The 21,904-nt window shown below is 39.8% G+C and overlaps 1 protein-coding gene across 11 annotated transcripts in view; it reads left to right on the top strand.

The window, feature by feature from the left end:
• Positions 1 to 21,904, top strand: part of ARHGAP21 (Rho GTPase activating protein 21) — a 128,656-nt gene that overhangs the window by 16,698 nt on the left and 90,054 nt on the right. For 3 of the 11 annotated variants that reach the window (XM_035306957.3, XM_078329609.1, XM_035306953.2), the window contains exon 1: positions 231 to 347. The exons of 7 other annotated variants lie outside the window; for them this stretch is intronic. In XM_035306957.3, the coding sequence (XP_035162848.1) occupies positions 264 to 347 (84 nt within the window). In that variant the 5' untranslated portion in view covers positions 231 to 263. Of the gene's footprint in view, positions 1 to 230; positions 365 to 21,904 lie in introns of those variants that run through there. One more of the 11 variants, XM_035306962.3, reaches the window with a different exon arrangement.

Here is a 21,904-nt window from a genome sequence, read left to right as displayed (position 1 = left end):
GGAAAAAGCAATAACCTTTACAAATTAAATTATGTTAAATACTGAATAAGAATTTATGAAAACTTTCCTTCCTGATCAGATAATTTAAATGTACTGGTGGGAAGAACCTTTGGGAAGATGATGATGTTCTGCCAGTTAGCTATTGCTGCTCAGACAGGAAAGGGAGGGGAAGATCTTACTTGTGGACCACATCACTGCAGAGCTCTGGTAACCCGCTGCTGTGCTGAGTCAGAGAAGAGATGCAGACTGCGCTATAGGCAGTCATGGCCCAGTTCAGGATTTTAGACTGCATGATCAACCACAATTGGAGTTTGTTGTGCAATCTGTATTGTGCATGGAGTGGTCAGGTTTGTTTCATAAATGTGTATGTATATATTTGCTTTTTAATTCAAAACTTCTATGATATATAAAGTGAAAGTAAATCAGGATATGAAAACACTGTCTTCCTGTAAGAGTAGGAAAGTAATCTTTTAGACCATTTTTTTTTTTTGTCAAAATACTGGTTTAATCTGATAAATCTAATGATCTGAATTTAAAAGAATTAAGTTAATTCTTAATAGCACAGATGAGACTATTTGTAGAGCTTTAAGTGGTGGAGGAGGGGAAGCTAGAGTGAATTACTTAAAACTAGCAAAAAATTAAAGCAATATAATTGTAACATAGGTAAATGTTACATATTTTTGAAGGCATTTGACATTGTATTTGTAAGAAGGTAGGCAAGATTTTGGAATGAGTTGCTTTTTAGTTTTTCAGTTTTAGTGAAATATGGTTTTTGAGTTCTTTTACAGTGGGATCAAATGGAAATACTTTTTAAAACTTTTCCTATTACTAGATAGTTTGTTTAGAAAATGGTTATTTTGCAGTAAAGAAAATGTGCTACAATAGCCATCATCTGCTTTTGACTGTTCTTCCCTAAGAAGCAAAAACTCTTATTTTTCCCTTTATCCCTCGATCAACATTGTTATTACCAGGTTGTTATTAGCAGATTGTTGCTGTTAATCGTAAGTAATATTGTACATATTCAGCATAATGGCTTCTTTTGCAGAATAGAGAGAAACCTGGTTGACAGCTTTTGTTCCAGTTATCAATGAATCTTTAAAAACTATGAATTATTTACCTCATAAGTTATTCATCACTTTGTCGGTATTTGTTTTTCTTATTAAAAACAAGTTATTTAATATTGTTTGAAATTTAAAAGGAAAACAGTTGAAATGTTACTGAATGAGATGAGTGGTAAATAAAGCACACTGACCATGCTTTCCCCAGCCCCACCATTTCTCAGTTCTTCCATAGCTGTGATGTGAGCTTCTTCGTTTATAATATGGAATTAGTTCCCAGTGGGACTTCAGTACTTTTCTTTATGCCCCATCTTCTTCATTCTGGAATGGTGAGAAAATATTTTCATAGTTTAGGCTGGGCATAATAGGCTAACGTATTAGAGAAATCAGGGATGGAGAAGGTCATTTAGTGTCTGTTTGTTTCAGCGTAAGATTGATTCCTCAATGCACTTTCTAGTTCTGTCCCTAATGGATTTACATTACCGTAAAAAATATGGATTTTGAATGGCTACTAAGAGAATAAAAGAAGATACGTACTGCAATTATCTTAACATGTAAAATTCATGATATAGGAACCCTAACAAAGCTGAGATTTAAAATTTTTTATTGTTTAGTAACTAGTCTGCAGCTATTACTAAACTCACTAGTTAGTCTCATCATCAGAAAACTTTCCACTTTGAGGTCTGAGACCTTTTTAAGGCTTCTTCATTCTGGGTAATTCCAAAATAATTGTATTTGAGTTGCAGTAGAATCTAGAGGTGCATTAATGCAGTAAGCCAGCGATAGCAAGTGCTTTTAGATGTGTCTTGGCTTGGGGTTTTGCTAGGATTGTTGTTGCTACACTCCTTGTGGTTTATGTCTGATAATTGGCAATTTAGTTGCTAATGTCTATGAGAAGAAGAGTTTGTAGACCAGGCATGATGGCTCATGCCTATAATACCAGCACCTTGAAAGGATCACTTGAGCCCAGGAGTTCGAGACCAGCCTGGCCAACGTGGAGAAAGAAACCCTGTCTCTACAAAAAATACAAAAATTACCTCTAGGCATGGTGGCTCACACCTGTAATCCTAGCACTTTGGGAGGCCAAGGTGGGTGAATTGCTTGAGCTTAGGAGTTCGAGACCAGCCTGGGCAACATGGCAGAACCTCTATCTCTACTAAAAATACAAAAAAAATTAGCCAGGCTTGGTGGTGTGTACCTAATAATCCCAGCTGCTTAAGAGGCTGAGGCATGAGAATCGCTTGAATCTGGGAAGCAGACGTTGCAGTGAGCTGAGATTGTGCCACTGCACTCCCACCTGGGCAATGGAGTGAGACTCTGTCTCAAAAAAAGTCAGGCATTGTTGTGCACCTATAGTCCTAGCTACTTGGGAGGCTGAGATGGGAGGATCACCTGAGCCTGGGATGTGGAGGTTGCAGTGAGCTGAGATCAGGACACTGCACTGCAGCCTGGGCCACAGAGTGAGACCCTGTCTCAAAAAAAAAAAGTTCGTTGAACTTAGCATAAAGTTAAAAATGGCATATGATAACATCTCCTGTGGTTGCTGTGCCACCACTTCAAGTATTTGGTGGAGGTCACAAAATCAGTGCTTTTGGGGCCAGGCAGTTGAAGAGTACAGAAAGTGAGTGGATCACAGTCAGGTGTTAGACAATAGAGGCTGGGGGAGATGTGGATAACTAGAGATTCAGCTTTAGGAGATTGCTGTCATTTTGTACCCACTGTTGTCAGATCATTTAGTTTCCAAAAGAAGCTGAAAATTTGGATTTTTATGTGAACTTGTCCTGATTTTTAATGTTGATGACTAATTCAAGATTTTCAAAATAGTGAGATTTTAGCAAAATACATCTGCTGGCCAGATGTGGCTTAGGTTTCTAGTATGTAACTTGTTTGTGGGAAAACTTAGGGCAGCACTTGGTTTCTTTGAGTTTCACTGTTGAAGCTAAGCAGTGATCAAGGATGCTGCTGGACAGCCTTGGAAAGCTTATGGTATAGGTCAGAAGAAGCATAGGTGAGAGACAAGAAGTCACAGAAAAAGCAGGATGAGGAAGGAAAGAGAACAACTGAAGGAGATAGACCAAAGAAATGATCACATGGTAAGTGGGAGAGTGTACCCATCATGTCTCTCAGGTGGCATATTGAGAATTCTGCAAGGTTACTTTACTTATTAAATATTGCCACTGTTGTAGGGAGGCAGTATAGTGTTACAATTGAAAGTGCAGAGTTTAGTGCCCAAGAACTGAATTCAAGGCCTGGAGCTGTTTCTGGCTCTGTGGCAATGGTATGGCTTGAGTGTTACTTGCCTTCTTCCCTCTAATAGTACCTACATCAGGGATTGTCGTGAAGATTAAAATGAGATAACTTGGATATAGCATTTAACATAGTGCTGGGTGCTGAGTGCCTAATATATGCTTATAATTATTAATATATCCTAGGTTGGTACAGGTAATGTTATATGAGGTTTATATTAAAACTAAAGAGATGATAGTAAGTTCCATTACTGTAATTTTAAACATTGCAAATAAAATGCATGGTCAGTTGTAAACACTGGAAAATAGGCCGGGCACGGTGGCTCACGCCTATAATCCCAGCACTTTGGGAGGCCGAGGCGGGTGGATCATGAGGTCAAGAGATCAAGACCATCCTGGTCAACATGGTGAAACCCGGTCTCTACTAAAAATACAAAAAAGATTAGCTGGGCGTGGTGGCGCATGCCTGTAATCCCAGCTACTCAGGAGGCTGAGGCAGGAGAATTGCCTGAACCCAGGAGGCGGAGGTTGCGGTGAGCCGAGATTGCGCCATTGCACTCCAGCCTGGGTAACAAGAGCGAAACTCCATCTCAAAAAAAAACAAAAAAAAAAACTGGAAAATATAAATTAAAATTGGTTTACATAATTAAATCCTTCAAATTCAACTCGTTAATATGGTGTTACTGTCATTTTTTCCTCCAGTGCGTCTAGTTTGTGTGTGTTTTGTAAGTTGGCATCATGTACATTTTTCCATTTTAGGACATCATTGTCAGTGCCTGTATAATATTATGAGTGTATAGTACAGTGTATAATATACACTATAATATAAACTATTATGTGTGTATATATACTTAAACCATTTATTTGTTGAACACTTAAATTGCTTCCAGTGTCTTGCTGTTATAACATGTGACTATCTTTGTGTTTTAAACTGTTTTCTGTTTAGGATTATTTTTATAGGATACAGTCTTAGAAGTGAAATTATTGGGTCATAGTGATACTATATTTAGGACATAACTTTAATAACAGCCTGGGCAGTATAGCGAGACCTCATCTTTACAAAAAAATTAGGTGAGTATAGTGGTGCACAGCCATAGTTCCAGATATTTGGGAGGCTAGATGGAATGATTGCTTGAGTCTGGGAAGTGAAAGTTTCAGTGAGCTGAGATCATGCCACTGCACTCTAGCCTGGGTGACAGAGCAAGGCCTTGTCTCAAAAAACCACTTAAAAAAAATACATTTCTTGTTCAGAAGATCTTAGAGAGGTGATTGTTCTTGGGCTTCTTGACAGATAAGTGAATTAAATAAAGTTGTAGATTACAACACTGGTTATTCCCGTTCCACCATTAAGAACGGAGGTATTTTCTCCCTCCCACCCCCACCCACCTAGGTGTGTGATACATTTCAAATGTTCTAATCATTTAGAAATAGAGGTTGAATGTTTGCTAATACTAGAGCCAGATACAAGAAGTTGTACATTAAGTTTTCGTATATATGACATATCCCATCCTTCAAGTTCAATGACAGCTGTTATTACACAGCCATATACATAGGGAACTCAAAAGGAATACTGGGGAGCATCAAGCATGGGAGATCCTGGTATTATCACTTCTGTAGATACTTGTGTACAGCCTGTGGTCTGTTTTCAGCCCAGCATCCAATACAATCTTTTTAAACATCCATAGAACATGAATATAGTGTTCTACCAGAGCCCACCAAAGGCTGTCCATATTACTTAGCGTAAAAGCCAAGGGCCTTAAGAGATTTCGTTCCCTCCTCTCATTATCTCCAGTACCGTGTTTCCACTTACTTCTCAAACCCTAGTCATTCTCCTCTAACTACACTGGCCTCCTTTGCTGTTCATCTCAGGGCCTTTGTACTCACCGTTCCCACTTCCTGAAATGCCTTCATTTCAGATCTCTGCATAGCATGCTGCTTTGCTTTTGTTTTGTTGAGACAGATTCTTGCTCTTGTCACCAGGCTGGAGTGCAGTGGCACCCTCCGACTCCCTGGTTCAAGCGATTTTCCTGCCTCTGCCTCCTGAGTAGCTGGGATTACGGGCATGTGCCACCATGGCCAGCTAATTTTTGTGTTTTTAGTAGAGACAGGTTTCACCATGTTGGCCAGGATAGTCTCAATATCCTGACCTCGTGATCAGCCCACCTTGGCTTCCCAAAGTGCTGGGATTACAGGCAGGAGCCACTGTGCCCTGCCTGCCCTGCTTTCTTTAAGGTTTTATTCACATGTTCCCTTCTCAGAGAAATGTTCTGTTCCAATTTGTTTTAAGTTGTTACAAAGGGAAAAAATAACCATGCCATTAAAGAAGGCACTTTTTTTTTCTTTGAAAGAAGGTTGTAAATGGTTGGAAATTTTTGTTATTTAATGGAAATCTCATTTCGTAAAAGTCCATTTCAGGAAAGAAGAGCTGGAGGAATCCTGGATTGGATCCTTCAAACTGGAAACAAGGAGATAGGCGCACCAAAGAGGCCCCAAGTGTAGTGAAGTTCTCTCTCCCCCTGGGGAAACCAAATGGAAGAGGGAAAGAGAGGCTGCCTGGAGCTTTTAAAAAAAAAAGTTTTATTGCTTTCTCCCTGAAGCTCCTTCCTCTTCTCCCCCACCCCCTCCTTTTTTGTCAAGAAACAGTTGGTAGCCTAGGTCTCTGTTCCTTAGAGCTGTTAAAATCAGCAGCTGCTTCTAACACCAGTAGGAGGCTTTATGTTGATAAGCTAGGAAATTGGAAATAGGTCTTTTGACATGTTGGTACCTTAAATTCTTGGTACTTCAAGTGTGGCTTATGAACCAACCAGTAGTATCTACACTCCTGGAAGCTCCTATGAAATGCAGACATTCAGGTCTCATTCTAGACTTTAGGGAATCAGAATTTGCATTTTAACAAGACCTTCAGGTGATTCTCCCACACATTAAAGTTCTGCCTTTAATGACCAAAAGAGAGTTAAAGGTTATTTTTGAGAGGTACTTAATTTGTTTTTCTTTTAAGATTACTTTACATTATATCATCCTTTTAAAAATTAAGACAAATGCAAAGTATTATGTGTTACCACTTACCATATTATGTAAATAATTATGTAGAAAAATTCTAAGTGGGTAAATCCACCTCTCTCATTTTTGCAACCACCAGATAAGATCCCAAATCAATTATTATTTTAATCAGCTAGGGAGCCTGAAAATTGGACTTCAGGTTAAGAACCCCTAGGATTTTTGCCTTGCTTAGGTATAATACTTTAAATTGACTTTTTTCCTGGCTTGACCTCCAGGCCAGCCCTCTGTACCGTTGTGGCGTTGTGAGTGTTCTCTGCACATGCTTGCTGCGCACTTCCAGACTCATGGCCTTGTGTGGGAGACATCAGCTGGAAGTGGCACAGGGAAACCTTGCTAGTGGGCAGGATGCATATGGGATGAACAGAGACACTAATATGTGTGGGGATCCAACTGGCATCATCAAAATGCACAGATGGCTGGTTTTCCACAGGTGGAGTTTGCAGGTGAGAGCAAGGGGGCTCAAATTAAAGCACAGAGGCCTATTAACCATTGTTAGGAGAACTCCAGCCAGACCACTTTTATATTTCACCAGCAGTATTTGAGAACCATTGACCTAAGCTTCAGAATTGTAGCTGTCACAACTGTTGGCCTTAAGCAGGGGAGAGAAAAAAAAACACCTCTCTCTGCTCATCATAGCAAGCCTCTAAAATAATGAAAAATGCCACAGGAACTTTAGTTGAATCGGTAATATTTAGTGAGTACTTAACAATGTGTCAGATTATTTAACAACTCTGCAGAGATGCTATGAATATCACATTCCCATTTTACAGATAAGAAGCTGATAAACAAGGGCTTGACACTCTTGTCAGGGCCACACAGCTAAGAAGCTGCAGAGCCGGACTCAAGCCCAGGGAGTGGGACTCCAAATCCTGGGCACTTAATGTCTTCTCTTTACCAAAGTATATAATGTAGTGTTCTAGTCGTCAGCTTTTAAAACTAGTAATTCTCAAGATATTTCAGACGTCTAGAGTAAATAATAAAATTATATGGATATAATATGCAAATATGTGTATAAATCGTGCAACTCCCTCCCATTCCCAATTGCTGGCCAATTTAGGGAGTAGTGGAGAGAAGTAGACTGAAAAAGATAGTGGGAGCCAGAAAGGGGAAGAAAAGATGAGAGGAATGTCTGGAATGATAGATCCACAGTAGTGAAGAGCTGAAGGTTGAAGAGCAAAGCTAAGGTAGGAAAACACTTTCAAAGGGCAAATCAGGTTTTGCAGTAACTACTAATGGCTGTCAGTTTTAGCTGCCTTTTGTAGTGTTGATTAGTTGATGTTCTTCCTCTGCTCTGTTACTCAATGAAACCTTTAGTATGCTGATATATATGTACAATTGTATTGTGAGTTGGTGAATGTTATGTAAGCAATATAATTATAAACATTGAGCCTATGTGAGCAGAATTCAGTGTTAACATTTGGAAAAAGTGGCATTATGATTGTCCTTTAACAATACCTGTAATTGCTTTTAGCTGGAAAGTGGTTATGTTCAGATCATAAGCAATTTACTTTAATTCTGGTTCACATCGATGGTTAATAGCAAGCCAGCTGCTTCTGGATCTGTAACTTAGAAGACCTATTAGGTACTTGGCCAGAGTACCCTAGTAGGCTATTCTGCCTGAGAGCTCTGGTTGATGGGTGAAATCTGGTTTAAATGAACAAGAAAAGGAAAACAAAAACCTCTGAAGGAAAAGGAAGAATTTAAAGGAATGGTCTAAATGGTATGTGGGAGAATGGGTGGCAGACCCATCTGTCTTGGCTTCTTGATGACAGTTGTACTTAATTGCAAAGAGAAAAGCACTTGAAAGTACTACCTCCTCCCCAACTTTGAGGAGAACAGTTTGCTTGAGAGTAGAGGCACCTACTCACTAGTCACTTTGCTGCTGCTTGGTTGTGTGACTGAGCAAATCTGTTAATGCTCTGGATTTTCATTTTCCTATGTTGTAAACTGATTAGATGATTTCCCGGGCTTCTTAATTCCAGTTCTAACAAAAAGGGATTCTTAGAACAGCAGGATATATTTTTACATTGTACTGTATATTTTAGAAATAAATTTTTAATGCCTGTGTTGTACCATGTTTAATTCATGATTGATGGGGAAAGTTTCTAGTGTAGGATCTCATTCATGGTGACTTAGAATTTAGAGGATGAATGGGAAAATCCTTCATTTAATACAAACTATACAATAGGTCCATTAAAGAATGTACCACTTAACTCTTTCTTTCTTTCTTTTCATTCTTTTTTTGACAGGAGTCTTGCTCTTAACCAGGCTGGAGTGCAATGGCACAATCTTGGCTCACTGCAACCTCCGCCTCCCGGGTTCAAGCGATCTCTGCCTCTCAGGGATTACAGGTGTATGCCACCATGCCAGGCTAATTTTTTGTATTTTTTCAGCAGACGGGGTTTTACCATGTTGGCCAGGGTGGTTTCGAACTCCTGACCTCAAGTGATCCACCCACTTTGGCCTCCCAAAGTGCTGGGATTCGAGGCATGAGCCACTGCGCCCAGCCAGACCATCAAGTTTTAAAATAGAAATTATAAATTTCTTTACAAAATATAAGAAAAATAGCATCCTTTAAATTGATGGCCCATTTAGGGAGTAGTGGAGAAAATGTGAACCGAAAGGGAATGATGGGAACTGGGAGAAAAAGAAAAGATGGGATAGGAAAGTGGGAGAGGGAACATACTAGACCAAAAGGTGTCTCTTTATTTTCTTTCTTGCTTTCTTTCTCTTTGTCTCTTTTTGTTGCTGATATGTATCCCTTTATTTGTCATGTTGTCCTCATACCCTCACCCCTTCACACAGACCCCCTTTACAAGGCCATTTCACCTGTTTCTCAGCGGCTGATACCTCCAATGGCTCTGTTCCTATGGATTGTTTCCCTTGGCATAATGAGTTTGCCCCATCTGGGACATCATTTTCACCTTTCCCAGGGGTGGGTGAGAGCCAGTGAAGGGCCATCCCTAGGAAATGTTTTGTTACCCATCTCTGTAGATTCTGGATCGGGCCTCTGGATGCCATCCTGATTTTGATACTCATTCCTGCATTTCACCTTGACTTTCAATGTTAAATGCTGCTTCCTGGCCTTTGCTGTTCTGTGATCCTAACATCCTCACTGGTCCTTAAGAAGCCCAGACCTGTAGCATTATCTTCTACTGTCAGTGCTGGCTAGAAGAGGACAGAGACCTGGCACTGCCTCCATCAGCACATTCAATGTTGCTGTGAACATAGAGTATCCTGTGAGCCCTCCCAAAGTTCGCTGTTAGCTGGTTAGTTTTCCCGTGTGACATGTAGCACATAGACCTGTTGTAGCAGGTCCGATTCTCTGAGCCTTCAGATCTCTTCTGCCATGGTCTGTCATAGCAGTTCTGGCATCTCTACTTCATTTAATGTGGGCTATCACTTTTTCCAAATTTCCTTGAGCCATCCTAGTAGTATATTTGAGCCACTACTGAGCCCTTGCCTCCACGTTAATCCTGTGTTAGGTCACAGTGCCTCATTTCAACTTTCAGCCGGCGTCACATTCTACCCCCTTGAGCTAACACCCTTAGAAGCACTCCACAGGCATGCTCTCCCTTACACCAGTGTATGTTAGCCAGGTCCTGCAGCCCTTTGGGGATATTGTCCCTTTAGTTTTTTTCTCATTTTGGTCTTGTTTCTCAGCTTTATTAGGTGAGACAAGAACAGCTTTAGTGTAGTGCTAATTTTGCCCAACTACAGAGGCACAGTACCCTTCTGAGTACTTAACCTACGGCCCCTGAATGGTGAGGTTTTTCCCACTCATTGGCAAAAATGGGCTCTTTTCCTCATCCTGTGTGAGTTTCAGGGATTGTGCCTGTAATTTTTTTCAGGAGATTCTTTCCCCTCATCAGTGCTCAGCTGAAGACTGGGTTGGGGAGGAACCCTGCAGATTCTCAGAGCTTCCTGTCTCTCTGGGCCACTTTCTTCTTCAGGACTCTGTGCTGTGAAGTTGAGCTGCCCTGCCTGGTTCCCCTGCCCTGTGCCGAGGCCCTGAAACTTTCTGTGTAATAAGCTGGGGCGCTCATAGGGCCTACTGTTTGTGTCCTCTTTTTGAGGGATCACTGTCCTTTATGGCCTGATGTGTCCAATGCCTGGAAACCATTGTTTCACATATATTGTCTGGCTTTTTAATTGTTTTTGGTGGTAGAGTGTGTTAGTTCAGTTATCTATTTCTGAGTAGTCGATTACCCTTGAAACATAGTGACTAAAACAATATTTATTATCATCTCAGTTTCTCTGGAGTGTCAGGAGTCCAGGTGTGGCTTACCTGGGTCCTCTGGCTCAGGGTGTCTTTCAAGGCTGTCATCACGGCATCAGCCAGAACTGCAGTCATCTTGAGACTTGCCTGGGGAAGGGTCTGCTTCCAGGCTCACTCATGGGGTTGCCGCTGGGATTTAGCTCCCTGCAGGCACTTGGGCTTCAGTTCTTAAGCTGGCTGTTGGCCAAGGCTGCCCTCAGTTTCTTGACATGTGGGTCTCTCCAGAGGGCAACTAACTCTAGGGCAGCTGGATTCATAAGAAGAAACGATGGAAGAGAGCCAGAGAGAGTGCAGGCTAGACAAGTCAGTCCTTAGTAACCTAATCTTGAAAGTGACACCCATCACATTTGCCAAATTCTATTTATTTATTTTATTTTATTTTTTTGACAGAGAGTCTCACTCCATCACCCAGGCTGGAATGCAGTGGTGTGATCTCCGCTCACTGCAACCTCTGCCTCCCAGGTTCAAGTGATTCTTGCCCCTCAGCCCCTGGAATAGCTGGAATTACAGGTGTGAGTCACCACACTCAGCCTCTAATTACTAGAAGCAAATCACTAGGTCTAGCCCATACTCAAGGGTAGGGGATGACATATAGCACAAATATTGCAAGGTGGGTATCATGGTTTTCTTCTTTTTTCTATCACTGTGATTGATGATAATCCATTTAGGAATTGGGAGATAATGTTCAGGGAGTTTATTTATTTTGCTGAAACTGAGTTTTGCTCCGTCACCTAGGCTGGAGTGCAGTGGTGCCATCTCAGCTCTTGGGTTCAAGTGATTTTCCTGCCCCAGCCTCCCAAGTAGCTGGGATTATAGGTGTCTGACAGCTAGCACAGCCTATTTTTGTATTTTTAGTAGATTTGGGGTTTCACCATGTTGGCTAGGCTGGTCTCAAATTCCAGGCTCAGGAGATCCACACACCTCTGCCTCCCAAAGTGCTGGGATTACAGTAGGCATGAGCCACCGTGCCTGGCCATGGTTCATTTGTTTTCTAGGAGGACTTAGAGGATGCAGCATAAATTAGTAAGCAGCTATGATATATTATAGTGAAAGAATACAAAAACAAAGCAAAAAGACGTATGGGACAAAGTTCAGAGGAAACCACCCATAAGCTTCTAAGAGTCCTCTTCCAGTGGAGCCACACAGGATATGCTTAATTTTCCAGCAGGAGCTTGTTAAAATATGTGTGAAATGTTGACTACCAGGGAAGCTCATTCAAGACAAGATGTTTATTGGGGCGAGGTCACATAGGTCATAGGTACCTTCTGCCCAGCACACATCAACATTGTAGACGCCCAGAGGGAAAGGACATATTCAGCATAAACCACATTGTTTGCACAGTCTAGGCACAGGGAGCCACTATTAGCATTAGGAATGATGGGAACCCTCTTGAAATTCAGGTTGCCAAACACCCACAGAGGGCTGCCTCCCAAGCTGGCCTTTCTAAGGATAGCAGTCAGGCCTCCTGTGTTAATTCTTTGTTGTACAATAGGGAATGGAAATTTATGTTAAGCTTACCACAAACAATAGTGACCAGTCAAAATATTTTGTTAAATTTGATTATTTTGGGCCTGGGCGTAAGAGGGTATGGGTGAGTTGAATGGTACTTTCTGGGGCCTAGAGATCAAAGGAATGTAATTTGGGCAGTAATCCTAACATTTAGATCTTAGCTTGGTGTTACATTGTATACTTGCGGTGAATTTAGAAAAAAATAGAGGTTTCAGTGGGCCATTGGTGTATATCTTAAGCACCTGATTTTGTTGTGACTACTCTGCTGGGTATAGACTATAAAATGGGATATATGTATGTCTGTGTTCCTGAAGATTGTAGTCTAGTGGAGGAGACAGATATTAAATGAACACAGAAATAAAAACATAATTACAAAAATAAAACTTTTACAGGAAAATAAAACATTCATTTTTTACTCAATATGTTTTTTTTTTTTTTTTTTTACATACCTGCTTTATGGTAGTAAAGCCCCTAAGATGAGACAGAGCTTGGATAGTGAGCTTTGAGGCAGCCAGGAGATGTGTGTGGCAGGAGTCAGTGAATCCTGGAGAGGGCTGAGGGAATTAGGTTACAGTCAATCCCTCTGCAAGAGAAGGTTTTAGATTTCCTTCCCAGTGTGATGGGAATTCTACTGTTGGATGTTTAGCATGACAATGACAATCAGATTCATGTTTGTTTTTGTAAATCTTTTAAATAGAAATAAGCAGTGCATAAAATGCATAAATCATAAATACATAGTTTGGTGAATTTTGCACCGTGAACATACCTGTGTCATTGGCCACCCAGATATAGAACATGAACAGCACTTCAGAAGCCTCTGTTAGGCCCTTGGCAGTCATTATTTTCTCCTCCAAAGATCATCCCTCTCCAGACTTCACCATATACTGGTTTTGCCTGTTTGAACTTCCTATGAACATTATCACACTGTATACACCCTTTTGTGTCTGACTTTTTTCACTCAGCATTATCTTGGAAATGTATCCATGTTGTTACATTTGCTGTAAATTGTCTAAAAATTTATTTATGGTAGTTCATTGTATGAATAGACCACAGTTTATCCAGTCTACTCTTTTTCTTCTTTTTTTTTTTTTTCTTTGAGACAGAGTTTCATTCTTGTGGCCCAGGCTGGAGTGCAGTGGCCCATCTCTGCTCACTGCAACTTCTACCTCCTGAGTTCAAGTGATTCTCCTGCCTCAGCCTCCTGAGTAGCTGAGATTATAGACGCCTGCCACCACACTCAGCTAATTTTTGTATTTTTAGTAGAGATGGGGTTTTACTATGTTGGCCAGGCTAGTCTCGAACTCCTGACCTCAGGTGATCTGCCTGTCTCATCCTCCCAAAGTGCTGGGATTATAGGCATGAACCATGGCACCGGGCCTAATCCATTCTACTCTTAATGGACATTTAGATTGTTTCTAACTTTTGGCTATTACAGTTTCCAAAATATAGGGCTGATTTATAAGAAAACAGGCTCCTAGAAATGGTTTCTTCTTGTGAAAATTAAAATCACTTAAGCAAATTTTGTATTAAATATTTTATATAATTTAGTGAGAAGAATTGTACCAACTTTCCCCCCATAGTCTGTATTCTTTCCATGGATGTTTTCATTCACTCCGTGCCTGTAGGTATCATATCATAGTCTGACTGATGATGCCCAAATCTCAGATCGCTCTCCTGAGCTTAGATTCATTTGTTTAACTACTGAGTATCTCCACTGGCCCCTTACAGGTGCTTTAAGCCCATGTCACAGACTAAATTTATGTCCTTCCCTACCAACACCATTCCTTTCCATCTACTAGACTTCAGTAATAACAATATCAACAATATTTTCTGTATTGTTCTTTGCTCACTGCATCCTCTGCCTCTTGGGTTCAAACAATTCTCCTGCCTCAGCTTCCCAAGTAGCTGGAACTATAGGCACACCTCACCACACCCGGCTAATTTTTGTATTTTTGGTAGAGACAGGGTTTCTCTGTGTTGATCAGGCTGGCCTTGAACTCCTGACCTCAGGTGATCTGCATGCTTCAGCCTCTAAATCCTTGGCTGGGATTACAGATGTGATATTGTTGGGAACAATATCAACAATATTCTCTGCAATATTTTGTTGAGAACAATATTCTCAACAAAAATCTGAGAATTTGTTTGGTCTAGCAGGCTAGTGTTTAAAGATGTGCCCTGTGGCATCGAATGGAGCCATGAACACCTGCACTATTAGTAAAGCAGTATTACTGCCCTTCTTGTAACAGAGAATTCCACTCTGTCTGTTGAGGCGATTCATGTTTCTTATCTCTAGCTTATACATTTTTAGTAAAATTTATGGTATATTGGATTTCTATTTTTTGTGAGTATTGTATTCACTTTTATAATGCTTTAAGAGTCTCTTTGTATAATATATAGCTTATATATTTATGCTTAAAAATCATACCAGTTTGCCCTAGTAAATTACTTTAGAGGTTCTAATTGTTCAATCTTTGCTGGTATTATTGGGCTTCTCTGGTATTGTTGGGTCATTTCTGTGTTTTAGCCAATTAAAGCATTCTGTGTAAAAATAATGCTTATTAAAATAATCCATTTTATAATGTTTCCAGAAATACATTATGTTGAAAGGGAGTTGTATTTATAGGACATAAATTATGAAGGGATTAAAACAATTTATTACTTTCTGAAAGGCTTTCCTCCAGAGTTTTTAAATAGTAAGTTCCACCAATGCCTCTAAAATGTATCTAAAATACTTTTTGATATTTAATCATAACTTTTCATGAACAAGAGATAAATACCTTCTACATTCAGGATTTTTTACTTTGCTGGTTTTTTGAAATAAGACACAATTCAGTTTGACCTCAGCGATGTATTTGAAAGAGCATGAGTGAACTGTGTGTTATTACCACAATAGAAGTTGGATGGCAGCCTCATAGCTCTATCTCTAAGCCTTGTCTTTCCCCAGGGAACCGTGGATGCTCTTAGCTCAGCTTCATGCCATTTGCCTTTGCTGGACCCAACAACTCAAAGCTGGACCAACTTAATGTTTCCATCTAAAGTTAGGGTACATACCAGTGCTCACACTAAGCAGAATGTAAGACATTTTGACCCTCCTACCCAGAAAGGCTTGTTATCTCCTCTGTAAGATGTGGGTTCCACTACCCCAGCCAATGACCTCTCAATTTTTGTGTATTTGAAACTTCCTTTCCAGTCCCCAGAGATTTTGCCTTGGTTTCTACTACTATATTTTAAGACATTCCTGTTAACCCCAATTTATAATTTTATATGGGAACTGTGTTCTGAACACCAATGACACTATGTACTTTTGTAATTTAATCTTAAAGAAGCTGGAGACTATGTTGTATCTGCTTTTTTATCTGAGAGGGGTGTGTGTGTATGTGTGCATTTTTTTTTTTTTTTGGAGACGGAGTCTCCTTCTGTTGCCCAGGCTGGAGTGCTGGAGTGCAGTGGCACAATCTTGGCTCACCGAAACCTCCGACTCTTGGGTTTAAATTATTTTCCTGCCTCAGCCTTCTGAATAGCTGGAACTACAGGCACACACCACCACGCTAGGCTAATTTTTGTATTTTTAGTAGAGACAGGGTTTTGCCATGTTGATCAGGCTGGTCTCAAACTCCCCAACCTCAGGTGATTCACCTGTCTTGGCTTCCCAAAGTGCTGGGATTACAGAAGTGAGCCACCGCGCCCAGCATGCTTTTCTGTTATTTATATATAGGGTACTTAGAATAGCGTGTTATATGCAAAGATGTCTAGCCTCACCAGTAATGAAAGAATCAAAAAATTAGTAAGAACCATATTCATCTTTAACATATTTGCAAAGATAGAAAAATACCCAGTGTTGGCTGGAATATGAACGTAGCAGTCTCATGCTGTCAGTGGATTTGGTTCCCTGGTTTTTCTGGATGGGACTTTAAAATACTGTATTTAAATCTCAAAACAAACAAAAAGTAAATATTTGAGCCAGCAGCTCCATTCTTAGGAATTTATCCTAATGTAATTCTCAGTGGTTTTTCAAAGACACTGGTCTGCAAGACAGTTGTAATTGTAATAATAATGGTAGTAGTGATGTAGCAATACTGTGTAGATTTTAGACATTTATAAAATAATGAATACAAAGAAATAGGTTAGAAGAAGACTTTTTTGAAGTGTGTGTGTGTACGTATACATATATATTTATATATATATATTAGAAGAAGATTTTGTTAAAGTGTGTGTGTGTATGTATACATATATTTGTTTTTGAGACAAGTTCTTAGTCTGACATCCAGGCTAGAGTCCAGTGGCATGATCATGACAGTACTCACTGCAGCCTCAACCTTCTGGGCTCAGACGATCCTTGCACCTTAGCCTCCTGGGCAGCTGGGACTACAAGTGCGTGCCATTATGCCGGACTTATTTTTTGTATTTATCATAGAGATGGGGTTTTGCCATATTGCCCAGACTGGTCGTGAACTCCTGGGCTCGGGTGATCTGCCCACCTTGGCCTCCCAAAATATTGAAATTATAGGTGTGAGCCACCATGTCCAGCCGGTGTGTATGTATGAAAAAGTCTGGAAGAATATGTATATGTCTCAAAGTATTGACATAATTTCCTCTAGAGGAGGAATGACAGATAAGTTAAATTATTTCCTTTTTGCTTAAATTTATTTTCTGGTTTATCCTTAATGAACATACATTGTGTGTTTCATAAATATAAATTAGAAAAAAAAAAGAATATGTTACCCATTAGCTATTATCTTCAGATTGTTAAAACAATTTGTTAGTGGTGTGGTGGAAAAGTTCCAAGATCAGAAGACTGGAAACTTAGGTTCTAGTCCAAAGCTGTGTCACTAATTAGCTATGAGACCATCAGCGAGTCTTTCAGGGCCTCAGTGACTATATTTGTCAAATAAATTGGCTGAACTAGATCTATGATTTTAAAAGTTCTTATCAGACTGTTAGTGTTTCCAAGGAATTATCAGAGTAGGTTTCAGTACAAACTCTCCCAACAGAGCAGCTCTGTATACAGTATTGAATATTTATATATTGAAGTTCTGTTCAAAGCCATCTTTCAGCAAAAGGTCTCAGATTTGGAGTGGGAGGAAGGGAAAGAAAAAGAAAACCCCATCTGTGAGATTCAGTAATTCTAGGTATGCTTGAGGCTACTCTCTTTAAGCTTCTGTCTTTCTTCCTATTTCTGGGGCATGGGTTCTTTTAGGACAGAGCTTAACTCCTGTATCATGATGCACTAGCTCTCCTGGAAATAGCAGACTATGACAGTCTGCCTTCATTGAGAACTGATGAGTAAATGAATGATTCATGTCTGATATGAGAGTGCCTTCACCCTAGCTGATACATAGAGACCCAATATTTTTGCACATGTGAAAAACCATTTCAGCATCTTCTATGAGTTATTTCCCCATGCAGTCTTGGCCCTTTGGAGCAGTTACTCTTAATGGTCTGTTCTGCTTTAATTTGGATCCTAATCAACAGTTTAGTCACCAATATTTGTGTAACACTTGGCAAATCACTTAACCTCTTGGAGTGTCAGTGTTCTGCTCTATAAAATGGTGCATGACCAAATTGAATTTTTTGTTTTTTAGGACAGAGTCTTGGTCTGTCATCCAGGCTGGAGTGCAGTGGTGCGATCTCAACTCACTTCAACCTCCACTTCCCTTGGTTCAAGGGATTCTCCTGCCTCAACCTTCATAGTAACGTGTAGCTGGGATTACAGATGCATACCACCACACCCAGCTAATTTTTGTATTTTTGGTTGAGACGGGGTTTTGCTGTATTGAGCAGGCTGTCCTCGAACTTCTGATCTCCAGTGAACCACTCGCCTACGCCTCCCAAAGGGCTAGGATTACAGGAGTGAGCCACCACACGTGGGTTCCAGATTGAACTCTATAGTCTCTAAGTTTTCTTTTAGCTGTAAATTTCTGTGAAATTACTTAGTCTCTCAGGTGTTGCCAATGAAAATGAGTCCATCATTAACATTGGTTCCTGATGATAGTATTAGTGATGACTCAAAATTAACTTATAAAAACCTAGTAATACATACATTTAATAAGGTGAGTCTCTGATAATCATGGTCAAGCTAATCATAGTTCTTCAAAATAGTGAAACCACATGATAGTGTCTGACCATCTGTCTGTACCTCTATCTTCGTAGCCTGTATACATGCTTGGTATTGTATCTCTCTGCTCAGAGGGGACTGCATTATTTCATTGGTAGCTAGCATGAACTGAAATTTAAGCTTGATTTTCAATTTGGTGATTCCTGTCTACCCTAAGGGAAGGGAGGTAATTGTTTTTGGGAGGCCGAGGCGGGTGGATCCTGAGGTCAAGAGATCGAGACCATCCTGGTCAACATGGTGAAACCCTGTCTCTACTGAAAATACAAAAAAAATCAGCTGGGCATGGTGGCGCATGCCTGTAATCCCAGCTATTCCGGAGGCTGAGGCAGGAGAATTGCCTGAACCCAGGAGGTGGAGGTTGCGGTGAGCCGAGATCACGCCATTGCACTCCAGCCTGGGTAACAAGAGTGGAACTCCGTCTCAAAAAAAAAAAAAAAAAAAATGCAATCTGTTCCTTAATTCAGAGTAAACAAGATTTTATTCATTTCATAAAGTAAGTGGCTTTTGAAAATATCTCATATTATTCGGTAAGACTTCTTTACAAGAAAATGTGTGTAAAAAATAGACATGTCTGTATTTGAGTTTATGTCTGTTTCTCTGTTGCTGTCTAGTTGTGAAATGTGCTATATGCACACTGCCTCAAATGAGAAAAATAGAGAAGTAAGGAAATAGGAGCAATTCCCCAACAAAGTTTTAAAGTCTCCATTTTTTGTTATCCTTCTTTTATGTAAACTTTACTCATTTTATATAAATTTTGTTCATTTTTGAGGTCCTACTTTCTTTCAGGTTTTGTGTGTTGGGCACTAGAGTAAGACTTGGACCTCTTGTCACGAAGCTGCTCTGTGATTAAAAATATAGGTGTATGAACAAGCAATTATAATACTGTCAGTAAGGGCGCACACTACAGTAGAGGGCCTGGGAAACTGCCCCCTACCCCCCCACCACCTTTTTTTTTCTTTGAGACAGGGTCTCTCTCTGTCACCCAGACGTCATGGACTCAAGAGATCCTCCTGCCTCATCCTCCTGAGTAGCTTGGACTACAGGCATGCATTACCACGCCTGGCTAAATTTTGTATTTTTTGTAGAGATGGGGTTTCACCATGTTGCCCAGGTTGGCATCAGGAAGCCCTTGCTCTCCTGGAAACAGCAGGTGAACCTCTGGGCTCAAACCATCACCTGCCTCAGCCTCCTGAAGTGCCGGGGTTATGGACGTGAGTTGTCTCACCTAGCTCAGAAACTGCTTTTAAGTAGTTTTGAAGTATTGAAGTACACTAATTGGGAAGTTGTGTTGTAAGGCACTTTGGCACTGAGAAAGGAATAGTTTATTTAGTTAGTACATGGAAAAATGTGAAAACAGTCACAACTCTTCTGCATGGATGTGCCACCTTATATTGCAACTGGATGTGAAAGGTAACAACTGCTTGTGTGCACGTTCATTATAGGAAATCCATGAATTGTTTAGGAAAAAATTTAAACAACTCCTAATTCCAAAGAGTGTGTATGTATGATTAAAATAATTTTGATCATATTGTGGCATTCTATGTCTTATATTTTTGCTTAACATTGTATTTGGGGCATTTTCTCATACCATTGAAAAATGTTCACAATCATGAATTTAGGAGCTATATCATAATTTACTTACTATTCCTTTTTGTTGCTGTCAGACATTAACATAATTTCCAGTTTGAATTAATTTATTTTAATTAATTTATTTATTTTGAGATGGAGTCTCACTCTGTCACCCAGGCTGTAGGGGTGTGGCACCATCATGGCTCACTGCAACCTTGACTTCCTGGGCTCAAGGGATCCTCTTGCCTTAGCCTTCCATGTAGCTTGGACCACAGATGCATGCTACTATGCCTGGCTGATTTTTTAAAATTTTTTGTAGAGACAAGTCCTCACCATGTTAGACAGGCTGGTTTCAACTCCTGGGCTAAAGCAGTCCTCTTGCATTGGCCTCCCAAAGTGCTAGGATTATAGGTGTGAATCACCATGTCTGGCCTAAATAGTTTCCAATTTGTGTTATTATACCTTGGAATAAATAGCTTGTAATATGACTTTTTGCCATTATGTCTTATTTCATTATTTACTTGCATAACAAGTATAAAATTGAAGTTTCTTAATATATTGCCATGTAGGTTTATAGGAAGAATGTGCTTTCAGTGTAAGTATATGTGAATTCCCACTTGATTCCATCTTCTTTAACACTGTGGTACTATGTTTTTCTTGATTTGTTTTAGAGTAATGTCTTTCCTTCAGTGTCCTCTGCTTACTGAAAATACTGTTAGTGGGTGGGTTAACTAAACTGGACTGCAGTGATATGATCTTCGCTCACTGCAACCTCCACTTCTCAGGTTCAAGCGATTCTCCTGGCTCAGCCTCCTGAGTAGCTGGGATTACAGGCGTCTGCCACCATGCCTGACAACTTTTTGTATTTTTAGTAGAGACAGGGTTTCACCAGGTTGGCCAGGCTGATCTTGAACTTCTGACCTCAAGTGATTTGCCCACTTCAGCCTCCCAAAGTACTGGGATTACAAGTGTGAGCCACCGTACCTGGCCAAGAAGACAATTCTATCAATAAAGTATTAACTTGAACATTGAGAGTTACATTAAAAAAAATTAAGCCCAAATGTTTAATTAGAAGTATTATGGACTAATGGCATTTAGATTGTTCAGCTTCATGTTGTGAGAGTATTAGAGTTTTGTTAGTCATCATCTTTTATCTCTTAAATGTTCAATACCCACTGCAAACCAGAATTATTTCTGGAAAAAACATCTAGGTACATCTAGATGTTCAACATCAAAGTATTTCCCGTTAGTGTCAACCTCTATTGGCAAAAAAGGAGAAAGAAATCTTTAAAATTGGAAAGAAACTCCATAACCAAGCTGCTTGTGAAGTTTTCAAGCATATGTAGCATGTAAAAAATTGTATTCAAGAGTCTTCTGTCTCAGTTGGAATTTGAACAATACTTTAGTTTGCAACATCACATTTTGACATGTTGAAAAAATTTACAGAGAAATGCCCTGTCAAAGAACCCCAGTAGGTGAGGAATAATTTATAGTAAGATTGATCTCTGTGGCATTAGGCCTATGGATAGAGTAGTTTAAAGATAGGCAATATTTAAATGTTGAAAAACGTATTATTATTTCCTTCCTATTTATGGCATATAGAGGAAAGCATAGGCTAGCTCCATCACTCACTACTAGCTGTATATTTTTGACAAATTAATCACAGTAAGCCTGTTTTTTCATCAGACTTGTGATATCTGCAAAGATATGCTAAAAGTTTTATGGATATTCAAGTTGTTTTTCCCTTCAGACAAAGTGATATTTCATATACTGTTTTCCCAAGTGTCTCAAAAGTGATGCCACAATACGTTTTTGAAATAAGCTTTTATGTATCTGTGACCCTTGTGATTTTTTTTTTAAGTAGTTAAATAGTGCATGTGCTATATGCATGGTACTGTTGTAATCACTTTACAAACTCATTTAATCTTCATAACAAGAATATGAAGTACTTTTTCATTGTCATCTACTTGTTAAAGGCAAGGAACCTAGGCACAGATTGTTAAGGAACTTGCCCACGAGCCACAACTTAACAAATCAAGAATCCAGGCCCAGGCAGCCTAGCTCCAGA

This window comes from Callithrix jacchus, chromosome 7 (genome assembly GCF_049354715.1).
Source record: "Callithrix jacchus isolate 240 chromosome 7, calJac240_pri, whole genome shotgun sequence".
Lineage (NCBI taxonomy): Eukaryota > Metazoa > Chordata > Mammalia > Primates > Cebidae > Callithrix > Callithrix jacchus.
This window is presented reverse-complemented; position numbering and strand designations above follow the sequence as displayed.